The 13,724-nt window shown below is 46.2% G+C and overlaps 1 protein-coding gene across 2 annotated transcripts in view; it reads right to left on the bottom strand.

The window, feature by feature from the left end:
- Window positions 1–13,724, bottom strand: part of MFSD12 (major facilitator superfamily domain containing 12) — a 55,485-nt gene that overhangs the window by 22,887 nt on the left and 18,874 nt on the right. The window contains exon 2 of one of the 2 annotated variants that reach the window (XM_084825979.1): window positions 3,505–9,800. The exons of the other annotated variant lie outside the window; for it this stretch is intronic. Within the exon in view, the coding sequence (XP_084682105.1) occupies window positions 5,229–6,629 (1,401 nt within the window). The 5' untranslated portion in view covers window positions 6,630–9,800 and the 3' untranslated portion in view covers window positions 3,505–5,228. Of the gene's footprint in view, window positions 1–3,504; window positions 9,801–13,724 lie in introns of those variants that run through there. 2 annotated transcript variants of the gene reach the window in all.

Genomic DNA, 13,724 nt, shown 5'->3' with positions numbered 1-13,724 from the left:
GATTCCAAATGTGTCTGTACCATAGATATGGGCATTACGATTCTGATGGTTTTATTTTAGATTATTTTCCTAGTAACCCATAGTGTGGATGGAATTTACTATTTTCACATCTGCCTCAACACTGTATTCCCTCACCTGCAACTTTGCCGTGCAAAAAATGAACAGGGATGAAATCTGTTACATACTGTTGCTACATCTCTTTGCTCACATGGGCACCTTGTTGGGCACACTTCACATGCACGTAGAATGGAGGCCAAAAAGAGACCTTCCCCTGGGGCACGATATGCACGGTAGATTTATGCACCGAGCTCTTATTCAAAAGGGGAATAGATACTTCTAAGTCTGGGGAACTTTGCTCAAACACACTTACCGTGGGGATATAAGCTCACATTAAATTACAAACAAAATAAGATTTATTTTTATAAAGATTATTCTCAGATGCACAAATGGAGAAAAATGGCTTGAGTAACAAGCCATTAAATAAATAAATCCCACACCCCCACATGCCACCCAGTAAATGGCACCCCCCACACACTAGTTGATAGAAGAGATTGGGGAGATCAGCATTTGCCGAGTATGGAGGGGAGCTGGCACAAGGGAAATGGCAGATGTGAGGACTGGAGTCTTGTATGCCAGGAAAACATGGGTGCAGGTGAAATGGTGGTCTGTGGGGAGTGGAAATGAACATCAGAAGAGCCCTGCTGGATCAGACCAAAGGTCCATCTAGTCTAGCATTCTGTTCACACAGCGGCCAACCAGCTGTTGACCAGGAACCCACAAGCAGGGCATGAGTGCAACAGCACCCTCCTGCCCATGTTCCCCAACAACTGGTATAAATAAGCATACTGCCTCTGATACTGGAGGTAGCAGAAGGTAGATGGATAGATCCAAGGAGAAGGAAAAAGGAAGAAATTATGGGATACCTATAATTACTTGAATCCAGGGACCTCATTTCCGGATTGGGTTGTCAACAGTTGTCATAACGCTGTGGATAAAGACCACACTCGGATTTTATTTCGTCATCCCAATATATCACAAGTATTTGACCTGAAATATTCAGGGAGTCTGTGAGGCAGACGGTGGCATGGTGTGTGGTGTTATAGACTGAGCAGGAGAAAGTTGAGAAGAAAATGTGTTTTATTGATGGATTTTTTAAAATGGTTTTTAGTTCAAAGTTGTTTTTAGTTATATGTTGTTTGTATATATTGTCCATATGTTTTTATGTAAATGGTTTTTAAACTCTGTATATTGTATTTTAATGTTTTAACTTTTGTAAACTGCCCAGACAGCTTCGGCTATGGGGCGGTATAGAAATCATCATCATATAGTGAAGGCCTGAATATTAAGCTATTCCTTTTCTGCAGGATAACCATACGTAGCTGGTGAAGATCAGGAGTAGAGAGCGGATGGCTGTGTTATGCTAGCAAGCAGCCCTTGCCAGAAAAAGGTTACACAAGCGGGCATGAAAACCAAGATATATGGTCCAAGCAGCCAGAAATATAACACAAGCAGGTTTGGGAATCAGTGGAAGGCTGTAACCCAAGAGATGGACCAGGTTGTGCATATGTTTGGCTGCGGTTAAAGGAAGTCACAAAGAGGCTTGTATCAGCAACAGTGTCTCTTGAGTTCTTAAGAAGCATCAGCAAGCATTCTTTTGCACGCCTTTGAAACCCCAAAGTAAATAGTATTCTCTTAGGTACAAAATATCCCTTTAATAAATTAACTTGTTTAATAGTTCACCTTGTTCCTAGTTTGGTCCTGACTTCACGTCTATGCCTCTTATACCAGCTAGTAGGAGTTTTAAAGAGAATTGGTGACACCAGAGAAAAGGATCAGCTTGTGGAACTCTGAATTATAGAGAATTCCTTAGGTCCTGAAATATCAGCATTTGCTAAAAAAAAACAACCTGTAGGTGGGATTGCCCAGTGAAGGAGCAGTTTCCACATAGGTGGTGGCAGTACTGGAGAGAAAATCCTCCATACAGCCAATGGCTGATAGAGCCAAATGTTAGACTCCTGACACTCAAAGATAAGGATGGGGAGATCAAATGGAGACTAAGCTGTTGTTAGGGACCCCGTAGCCATAAGAGTTTGGTCAAAAATATTTAGAGGCTTGCCAATGGGACTTTTTCCAATTAGGGCACAATCCTATGCATGTTTAGACAGAAGAGTCCTACAACTCCCAGCATTCCCCAGCTGACCCGTCTGGAGAACGCTGGGAGTCATAGGACTATTTTCTGCACCCTTAGAGATTTAGTGCTTACTCAAGACTGTTTGGTAGTCACCAGGTCATGCAGTTCTTTGGATTGCTTAAACTTATTAACATGTCAACAGTTTTCAGTACCTCTTTTTTTCCTTAAAACTAAACTACGTAAGGGAAGTACATGTTATTGTCTTCCCATTTTTACAAGTATTCCAAGAACACGTCTACATAATATAACATTTAAATTACCACCTTGAGAGGGTCCCACCCTTAAAGGAAGCCTATAAATAATTTTACAGAGATGGATGATAGATATCACATTAAGGATGTAATCCTATGCATGTTTAGACAGAATAAAGTCCTACAACTCCCAGTTGGCTGGCTGGGGAATGCTGGGAGTCATAGATTCCCAAGCAGTCTCCCATCCAAGTACTAACCAGGGCTGACCCTGCTTAGCTTATGAGATTGGGCACATCCAGCCCTTTGCTTGACGTCATAGAACCATAGGGTTGGAAGGGGCCTACAAGACCATCGAGTCCAACCCCCTGCTCAGTGCAGGACGCCTGATTGCCAGGCAGTCTCCCATCCAAGGACTAACCAGGGCTGACCCTGCTTAGCTTCCGAGATTGGGCACATCCAGCTCTTTGTTTGATGTCATAGAATCACAGGGTTGAAAGGGGCCTACAAGACCCTTGAGTCCAACTCCCTGCTCCATGCAGGAAGCCTGATTCCCAGGCGATCTCCCATCCAAGGACTAACCAGGGCTGACCCTACTTGGCTTCCGAGATCAGACGAGATCAGGTGCATCCAGCCCTTTGCTTGATGTCGTAGAATCATAGGGTTGGAAGGGGTGTACAGGACCATCGAGTCCAACCCCCTGCTCAGTGCAGGAAGCCTGATTCCCAGGCGGTTCCCCATCGAAGTACTAACCACGGCTGACCCTACTTGGCTTCTGAGATCAGATGAGATCAGGGGCATCCACCCCTTCGCTCGATGTCACAGAATCATAGGGTTGGAAGGGGCCTCCAAGACCATTGAGTTCAACCCCCTGCTCAATGCAGGAAGCATGATTCCCAGGCGGTCTCCCATCCAAGTACGAACCAGGGCTGACCCTACTTGGCTTCCGAGATCAGACGAGATCGGGCGCATCCAGCCCTTTGCTCGCAAATGACCCAATGCAAATTAGCTTAATTTGCAAGGGACTTTTTTCTGGAAAATTTTCCCATTCAGAATTTTCCATGGGCTTGGTGCCAGGGTACAAAATAATGAGGAACAATAGTAAAAGCCTAATTGGGCCCTGGGTTGACTCCTAGAGCTAAGACAGACCAGTAAGGTGGATGTCCAAGCAGGCAGAGGAAGTGAACGGAGTGAATGCCTGCTCACACTCCAAGGCAGTAATAGGGTTTCATACACAGTGAGACTTCCCTGGCATCACCTTTTCAGCACCAGGTCAAGACGTGCCTCTACTCCCAGGCACAATGATGGGGTTCAGTGGTTCAGAGTGGCTTTTATGTCTTTATGTACCCTGGTGAGTAGTTGGATGGGTGGTGGCGGGACAATTAAGCAGACATTTCTAGGAGTTTCTTGGTTACAGGTACCCTTTAATTCAGAGGTGGGCAACTTGTGGCTCTCCAGATGTTTTGGCTTAAAACTCCCATGATACCTCACCAATGGCTATGCTGCCAATATAGGGCCAACAGGAGTTGTGGCCTGCCGTACGTTTTAGCCGACGAGTTGCCCAACCTCACTCTAGAGCATTGAAACATTTCCTAACAGGCATCAAAACCTTCCCCATCAAACTTTGAGAAAGCCCACATCACTAGTATTCAAGGGAACCAGCAAGGAGAGAGGGAGAGCAAGCCCTCAAAGGAGTGCATCACTCACATATGAAATCAGATGTAGGGCTGGGAGAGGCAGGAATGTTCGCCCCAGTAGCAGCCAGGAATGCATTGAACACGGGGTTGGACTTGATGGCCTTGTAGGCCCCTTCCAACCCTGCTATTCTATGATTTCTATGTCCATCCATGTTTAAAGAATGCATGTTGCATCTATATTATATTGAAACACATAGGCATAGATCGTAGTGGAGAAAAAAAACACCAGTTTTATAGGATGAAGGGATGAATGCACCCCAATAGCAGGAAGACAAAATGCAAGATTGAATCGATTTCTAGAGGGGTATCCATGCTAGTCTGCCACAGCAAAAACAACAAATTGTCCTGTAGCACCTTAAAGACCTATCAATTTATGAGGGCAGAAGCTTTTGTGGATTACCAGATTGGACCAGTTATAGTATTCAAGCGATTCTCAGACACAGTGCTACCCCTGAGAACAGATGCAGACGTCAGCCACCTTCTATTAGATACCCTTCTGTAACCTTCCTTTTCATATGCTAATCCGAGCATGGCGATAGTTCAGGGGAGAACACACACTATGCAGGTACAAGGTCCCAGGTTCAATCCCTGGGATTTCCAAGTTTTAAAAGGATTATTATTATTATTATTTATTTTTTATTTATTGCATTTATACCCCGCCTTTTTTCCTCTTGCAAGGAACCCAAGGCGGCTTACATTATCCTCCTCCTCTCCATTTTATCCTCACAACAACAGCCCTGTGAGGTGGGTTGGGCTGAGAGTCTGTGACTAGCCCAAAGTCACCCAGTGAGCTTCCATGGCGAGTGGGGACTAGAACCCAGATCTCCCGGCTCCTAGTCCAACACTCTTGCCACTACACCACACTGGCTCATCTGGATCTGGGCAATAGCTGAAGGGAAAGACCCTTCGCTGCCAGTGAGCCTGGAAACTATTGTTAGTCAGAGCAGACCATACGGGTCTAGATGAATCAATGGTCTGACCTGGTATAAGGCAGCTTCCTATGACCCACCAAGCTTTGGCACAAGACCAGAGAATATGGCCTGTGCCTTTCAATGCAGAGCTATGCTGCAAGTACATACCAAAACCAGGCTTAAGACAATGACTTATATTCCTGTTTATTTAAAGTTAACCATGCTGTTGCCTCCACACCAGTCAGAGTCTAGGTAAAGCAGTTTTCACCAACCATAGAATCACAGAATAGTGGGGTTGGAAGGGGCCTACAAGGCCATCGAGTCCAACACCCTGCTCGATGCAGGAATCCAAGTCAGAGCATCCCTGACAGATGGCCGTCCAGCCTCGTCTTGATGCCTCCAGTGTGGAAGAGCCCACCGCCTCCCCAGGTAATTGGTTCCATTGTCGTATTGCTCTGACACTCAGGAAGTTTTTCCTGATGTTCAGCCGGAATCTGGCTTCCTGTAACTTGAGCCCATTATTCCGTGTCCTGCACTCTGGGAGGATCAAGAAGAGATCCTGGCCTTCTTCTCTGTGACAACCTTTCAAGTACTTGAAGAGTGCTATCATATCTCCCCTCAGTCTTCTCTTCTCAAGGCTAAACATGCCCAGTTCTTTCAGTCTCTCTTCATAGGGCTTTGTTTCCAGTCCCCTGATCATCTTTGTTGCCCTCCTCTGAACTCTCTCCAGTTTGTCTGCATCCTTCTTCAAGTGTGGTGCCCAGAACTGGACACAGTACTCCAGATGAGGCCTAACCAGTGCTGAGTAGAGGGGAACTAGTACTTCCCGGGACTTGAAAGCGATGCTTCTATGAATGCAGCCCAAAATAGCATTTGCCTTTTTTGCAGCCACATCACATTGTTGGCTCATATTCAGCTTGTGATCGACAACAATTCCAAGATCTTTCTCGCTTGTAGTGTGGTTCAGCCACGTATCCCCCATCTTGTAACTGTGCATTTGGTTTCTTTTTCCAAGGTGCAGAACTTGGCATTTGTCCCTATTAAATGCCATTCTGTTGTTTTCTGCCCAGTACTCCAGTCTATCCAGATCACTTTGAATTTTGTTTCTGTCTTCCAAAGTATTAGCTATCCCTCCCAATTTTGTGTCATCTGCAAATTTGATCAGCATTCCCTGCGCTTCCTCCTCCAAGTCATTAATAAAAATGTTGAAGAGCACTGGGCCCACGACTGAGCCCTGCGGTACCCCACTCGTTACCTCTCCCCAGTTGGAGAAGGTCCCATTGATAAGCACTCTCTGAGTCCGATTCTGTAGCCAACTGTGGATCCACCGGATCGTTGTTTCATCTAGCCCACTTTGAGCTAGTTTGCTCATCAGGAGATCATGGGGCACTTTGTCGAAAGCTTTGCTGAAGTCGAGGTATATGATGTCTACAGCATTCCCACGGTCTACAAGGGAGGTTACTTGATCAAAAAATGAGATCAGATTTGTCTGGCAGGACTTGTTTTTGACAAATCCATGTTGGCTTCGAGTAATCACGGCATTGTTGTCAAGGTGCTTCCAGATTGATTGCTTTATGATCTGCTCCAGAATTTTTCCAGGGATTGATGTCAGACTGACTGGTCTGTAGGTAATTGGATCCATTGTTGTATTGCTCCAACAGTCAGGAAGTTTTTCCTGATGTTCAGCTGGAATCAACCAAGTGCCCTCCAGATGTGTTGGACTACAAGCTCCATCATTCCCGGGCAGAATGTGTACCCCGACACATCTGTAGGGCACCTGGTTGGGAGAGCCTGGCGCAAAGAACCTGGCACACAGGAATTGGCTTTCTGGTGTAGTTACAAACCACAAAAACTAGTCTCACGCTGCCCAGGTTTACTGCTGCTTTTAAAAGGTTACAATTTGCATATCGCGCATAGTCTCACAAGCCTAAAATTCGTCCCCCTGTTTTACGAGGTCCTACAAGCAGACAGAAACAAGCAATCCTGTCAGACTGACTAATGTCCTGTAGTCAGAAAAAACTAGCGCTGTGCCGAAAATGTCTCCTGCATTTTTTTCGACCATTCTCATTCAGGTGGATAGAAAACAAATTGCTTCCGAAAAGGAATTCAGAGGAGAAGGAATTTTGGAGGAATTCTCATGGGTTGGGTTTGGGGTTCTTGTCCTCCCTTTACTTATGAGGTGGCTGAGGAGTGTGCATGAGTGTCCTGTCTTTCGTCATACGATCATCTCTGTGGCAACCTGAAGCCTCCTCAGCTTCCCACACTTCAGTGAAAGCCATCATGAGGAAGAAAGAAAGAAAGACATCATAAGACAATTCCTCGCATGGGGCTTTTTCAGTTCAGGAAGCGCAAGTGGCCTGGGAGTGCCCACTGGAATCCGTGGCGGAATGGCCTCCCCCCCGCCACCCTGCGGAATCCCCCCGGGACGGAGCTCACCTGGTGACGGATGCGGTGGCAGCTCCGGCTGGTTTCCCAGTCGCTGCTGGGCTGCTGGCGGCCGCAAATGGCGGCCATCGTAGCAGCCGCCATTTGTGTGGCTGCCTTTTGCAGTGATAGGCTATGTAAATACTTACTGAGCCTATCACGGCAAAGAGCAGGGGCGCAAATGGTGGCCTCTACGCCATTTGCGCCCCTGCTCTTCACCGTAATAGGCTACGTAAGTATTTACGTAGCCTATCACGGCAAAAGGCAGCCGCGCAAATACGGCTTGGCAGCCACGCAAATTGCACTCTTTGCTTTCAGAAATGTGAGCTCAACTGTTTTCTTTTCTTTTCTCGGTAAGCCTGAATTGTGAGACTGTAGAGTGGCTAGGTTCCCAGCTTGCCAATCAACTGGTCAGTTCCTGGACTGAGAAGATTTATTTATTTATATTTCTATCCTGTGCTTCCTTGCAAGGAGCCCAAAGGAGGCTAACAACCCATATAAAAACAACACCATTAAATCATAACTTTCAAATTACAAATGCACAATAAAATAAAAGGAAACCCATAATTACAACACCAGAAAACAGATAAAACATTTCCCTATACTTCCAGGGTTCCATGTGGAGTTCCATGCCAGTAACGATTCTGGGGGGAGGGACGGAGCGCCTCCCCCCCACCGCCACTGCCCCGGAACAGACAGGTGAGTGGGATTCATACATCCCTACCTGGGAGGCTGCAGCTCAATGGGAAGATGGGGAACAGAGACAGAAAACACACACAGCACCCGCGGCCACCTTGCAGAGATTAGGTCAGCTCAAAAACCAAAAGAAATTCAAAATTCTGCCTCAGAAAAGTGGAAGCCCCAACGCAGTTGATGTTGTTGCCGCTTGCAGGAGCTGTGCACGAGACTAAAAACCCTCAGGAGAAAAGAAAGAAGCTGTGCTGCAACCCCTGTCAGTACTGAGCCCTATCTGTGAGAAACCATTGGGGAATTTCTCCCCTCCAGGAGAAATTCAGTGAAATCCCCCCCCCCCCCAATTTCTCTGCCCTCAAGTAGGCTGGAGAATTTTGAGAGGCCGTTTGCACACAGCTCTAGAAAAAACAAAGCGACCAACAAGTAACGCAGACTGACGACTGCCCCGAGTTGTTCAGGAATTTTCCCCAATCTACAGTATTGGTTCTGTTTCCTCCGAGCCAGATGGTAGTTTCAGCTTCCTCAAAGGGAGATAAGCAATGAGAGCTGAGGTGGGGTGGGGTGTTCAGGAGCGATTGCAACAGGAACAGTCACCATCATGCCCTGATTAGGAGACACTGAAACAGTGAGGTTGTTAACAGGGCCTTTCTGTCAATAACTCCCCCCCCCCCGCCCACAAGTCCTTGTGGAACAGGGCAACCCACATCATCTGGGGCAGCCCTCCCGAACCTTGCACCCTCCAGATGGCCACTGGCCATGCTAGCTGGGAATTATGGGAGTTTGAGTACAAGACACCTGGAGGTTACCAGGTTGCAGGATCTAGGGGCTAACGGAAAGACGAAAGCATCTGGGGCTTTTAAATTGTGCAGGGTGGGTGGGCAACAAATAGCTAAGGAAAAGGAAAAATATGATTGAGGTTTATAAACTGACATACAGTAGGGAGAGAGAAATTTACTCTCCTTCTGCTAAAAGTGGGGCTCAGCTCGCCCAATGAAACCAACGAGGAGCAGATTTGAGACAGAGGGAAGAAAGTAAAGTTTCAGAAAATACTTACGGAACTCATTGCTACAAGATGTTGGCCAATGGCGTAGGTGGCTTTTAAAAGGGGGTTGAGAAAAATGAATGGACAAGGTGGAGGTCTGTCTATCATGATGGCTATACCTCCATGTTCAGACGCGGTATATTTGAAGAAGCCAGGAAAAAATGGGCAGTATATTTGAAGAAGCCAGGAAAAAATGGGCAGTATATTTGAAGAAGCCAGGAAAAAATGGGCAGTATATTTGAAGAACAGCAGAACAAGAGGAGAGGGCTGCTGCCTTCATGATCAGCTTGAGGGCTTTCTCCTGGAGGCATCCAACCAGACTCAATCTGAAGCCTGATGCTGGACTAGATGGGCCTTGGGTCTGATCCTGTGGGGCTCCTCATATGTTCTTTTAGCAGCCCTACACAAATCCACAAGAGTTTACACTGCCCTTATATTCCCATGTGAATAACTGATGGCCCAAGTGAAAAGTAACCCCAACTTATGTAAATCACTTTGCCTTGTTGGGAGAAGAAAAGTTGCATTCAACATTTCTCAAGCCGCTGTTGAGGACTAGTGCAGCACAGCAATTCGCAGACCCAGTGGTGAACCATGAAGTTTGCAAATTCGGATCTTGTTGAACTCACTAGGTGACCAGAGGTAAGCTTTGCTTGCCTGCAAGATGGGGGACGATAACACTGAGTTGCATTTCAGAGTTCCCTGTCTGATGTAGTACCAGGGTGGATTTTTTAAAGTGATCTTTTTTTAAAGGATAGTATTTAAAAGCATACATTACAAAGAGTAGCCTGTTTAAAATGCAACCTGAACACAAGCTACATTTCTTCAAATGAAACCAATGTCTTTCTATATTAGATGAGCAGTTATAGGCTACTTTTTAATGTAAATTAAGAACCGTGGCAAGGGGGAAAAGCCTCTTGTTAATTTATGTTTTTATTTAAAACATTTCTTGGCCGCCTTTCAGGGAAGAAGCCCTCCCAAGGCAGCTTACAGCAATAAAATACATAAAACAGCTAAAATATTAAAAGTGATAAAAACATAAAAACAATAAAAGCCAACAATAAAACCAGCAACAATGTTACAGCAGTAACAGCTACAATAGCAGTGATATCAAGAGAAGGCCACGGTAAAATAATATGTTTTCAAGGCCTTCTTAAAAATCTGCATTGACGGAGCATGACGGACCTCCGACGGCAGCTTGCTCCAAAGGTGTGGGGCCACTGCAGAGAAGGCCCTCTCCTGGGTGGTCAACCCATCTGACTGCTCTCACGGATGGGCAGATGAGGAGGGCCTCTCTTTCTGATCTTAAAGGTCTAGCATTATAAATATGGCACGGTTCCCAAGCTTGGTGCCCTCCAGATGTACTGGACTACCACTCCCATTATCCCCAGCCAGCATGGCCAAAGGGAGTTGTCACCCAACACATCTGGAGAGCACCACGCTGTGGAAGGTTGCTCTACTGTTATTATGGGCGGATACGCAACTGTAAGCAATGGGATCGAGTCCTTGGCTCTGTGAGACACCATCCTATATATCCACTGTTCCTCCTGGGTGATCTTAAAGACTCCAACTTTTTATGCTCTTCTAAAACAAAGCTATTTCCTTGTCAATCCTAAGCTTGCCAGGAACTACCTGACCTTAACGAGCAAACGTCACACGTTAAATGAGCAAAACACAATGAAGAGTCTGGCACCACTGTAAAAGGCTAAATAATTTATCCTAGCATAAGCTTTTGTTGACTGAAGCGTAAGCCTGAAGTAAATAATCTTCTGTTATTTAAATTAATACGTATATATAATACCATAAATGTGCCTGTCCTTTTGGAGCATAAGAGAAAAGGTCCTTGCTCCAAAGAGCTTACAATCTAAATGTTTGACGCTAGGGAAATAGAGGAAGCGGAGGGAATGGGCAAACAGGAAAATATGCAATTATTCCACACGCAGACGTGTGTCCTATTATTTATGCAGAATCAAGTGTAAGCAGGGTCTACTGAAAAAGGTAAATCGTCCAGTCAAGGGGTGTCTGTATGTGTGACCTTCTCCCATCTGGTAATCAATTGGCAAAGGAAGAAATATTGCATGCATGAGCACTTTCTGTCCTGAGCAAGCCGCTCCCAGGTTCAAGGGAGCCCAAAACTTATAATATCAACTCTGCGTACAAATTCCAGTCCAGCAGCATTAGGCAGGATCACAGCCTCCCTTTAAAACTTCTTTGTTTCGTTGAAGGTACGGCCAGTTTCAGGTCCATTACTGGATGAAGTTGTCCCCAGCTGGTTTCTGAGGGACCAAAGCAGAAATTGGAAGTACTATAACTGGAGCACCTAAGTTTATCTTGCTACAGGGCACACAGCCGGTTTTGAAGGGGCAGATCAGGACAATGGAGGGGGAGGAAGAGTTAAACTGTCAGCCGCCAGCCCTGATCTGATCCCACTCCTCAGAAGCTGCTGTTACATCTGGGGATGGATAAGGCAGGAGATCCTCTGTGGCCCTATTGTGTGGTGTGTGTTTTCTTTATCTTTCAGCCTGGGGGCCAAATTGCATTTCAGAAAAGTTCTTAGGGGCTGCATTCCCGTGATGAGTGGGACCAAAGGCAAAAGAGTCAAGGCCAAAAATATGAAAAAGGCCAACCTACCTTAGCTTAAAGCTCTTACTTGTAGTAATTACGCCTGAGGGCATCTTTCCCCAATGTGATGCCCTCCAGATGTATTGGACTACAACACCCAGCTGGCTGGGGGATTTGGGGGGCTGTAGTTCAACACATCTAGAGGACACCTGGTTAGGGAAAGGTGTCCTAAGGAGAAGCATTTCAGCCTTTTAGAATGTGAGGAGGGGGGAAACGCACAGGAGCCAGGAAAACATCAAACTATCTGTGGCTGGGAAAGTGGTGGGGCAAGGAGAAGGGGGGTGGCTGTCTGGGGAAACCTGCAGGGCTGAATTGGGACCCCAGGTGGACGGGACTTGGCTTTCACACCTGAGGTTCAGTACCCCCCACCCAGTTCTAGATAAACAAAATACCACCTAAATAAATGGTGGAGTCTGAATCGATAAGTGAATTCAATACTTATCAGCTTGTTGGAACTCTCCCAGACATTTACAGAAAGGAAGAACCCCTCACTAGAGGGTTGAATACATTCTTCATCTTCCTTTGACGATTCATTACCAATAGGAAATAGGTGTCAGGGTTGGAACTGAGCCCATAGAGCCCCAAAGCAGCTCTGATTCTGAGGAAGAGCTACAACGCATGGGAGAGGAGCCCGCTCGTCTCTCAAGAGGCGCAGCTGCAGGGACAGGCCCCCCCGCTCGCATTCCTGAGAGAGATAGTGACCCTGGCAGCGAAAGAGCGGGAGAGCGGTTGTTGCTAGACGCAAGGCGCTGGCGCAGAGAGAGGTGGAAGGTGCCGAGAGGAGGTGCTCAGCCCGCTTTGCGCTACGGGAACGGCTGCGTCCCGATGTCCCACGGGTAAGGGGGGGAGCCTCCCCTCCTAGCCCATACGTTTCAGAGCTTTCCCATCCTTCTCCTCAAAACAGGGACCAACTGCATAGATGGAACTTAGGTTACCCTGTTAGGATACCCTTTGGAGTTCCTTGCTTAGTCGCTGGCGATTAGCATCTGGAAGAGTCATTAGGTTGTAAAGGAATAAAGCCTTGGAGAGAATCCCTTTTGTCTGCGTCTTGTTTTGGCAACAGGAGGGGACTTTAAGAGGCAGCTGGGGCAATCCTGATAATAGGTTACTTTCACGTCTCTGCTTTGCCTATTAACAGGACACAGCTTTGTCTTGCATTGCTATCCCACCCTTTTGGCTACACTTTCACCACTACCTCCTTACAAATGCACCTAACACCTCTCCCGAACCCCATACTAGATCTCTCAGTTCCTTCCAAAGCAATTTACAAATATTTGTAAATATTTCCCAGGGCTCAGGAGAAACGAGCTTCCCATTCATGAATGAGCTCCTGTTTTGCTCCTCCTTGCTTGTGCAACTACTAAAAAACCCAGGACGGGTTGGCTTAGTGTGTTGTCTGAACTGGGGATCATAGCCTTTCACTCCCTTCACAAGCCAGGATCACAAACAAGGGTTTGTTCTTGGGAGCTACTATCCAGGACCCCAAGGTTTGGATGACACGTTAAGCAAACCGTTTCTGGTTTAGATTAGTGGTGACACTAACAGAGAGGAGAAATGTGGGATTGAATGGGCTGCCTGCAACAGCACATAGTTCATTAACGAATCACGATGAGCTAGGATTCCAAGAAATCCTGGCTCATTGTTCTGTGTGAACACGGTCAGTATATTGGTAATGTTACAGTTTTTTAAATCTCATCTGCATAAAGAGATTGTGTCTTATCTGCAGCCCTACAAGTTTGCCAGCAGTCGCAAGACCATTATCCCAAGCTGGTTTAGCCCCGATTCCTGTAAAATAAAATCAATACATGCATAAATAAAATGGTGCACGTATTTTTGTAACAAGCGAGAAAGTTTCAAAAAAGGCTTCTGCAGTTCAGACTTCTTTCTCATCCCTCCTCCCATCCAGCCTGCTTTTTGATGATTAAGCTGCCCATGATGTGGAAAACACACACACACACA

The sequence above is a fragment of the Heloderma suspectum genome, chromosome Z (genome assembly GCF_057233095.1).
Source record: "Heloderma suspectum isolate Gila_16-S chromosome Z, 16-S_ref, whole genome shotgun sequence".
Classification (NCBI taxonomy): domain Eukaryota; kingdom Metazoa; phylum Chordata; class Lepidosauria; order Squamata; family Helodermatidae; genus Heloderma; species Heloderma suspectum.
Note: the sequence above shows the minus strand (reverse complement) of the source record. Positions and strands in the feature narration are given on the sequence as shown.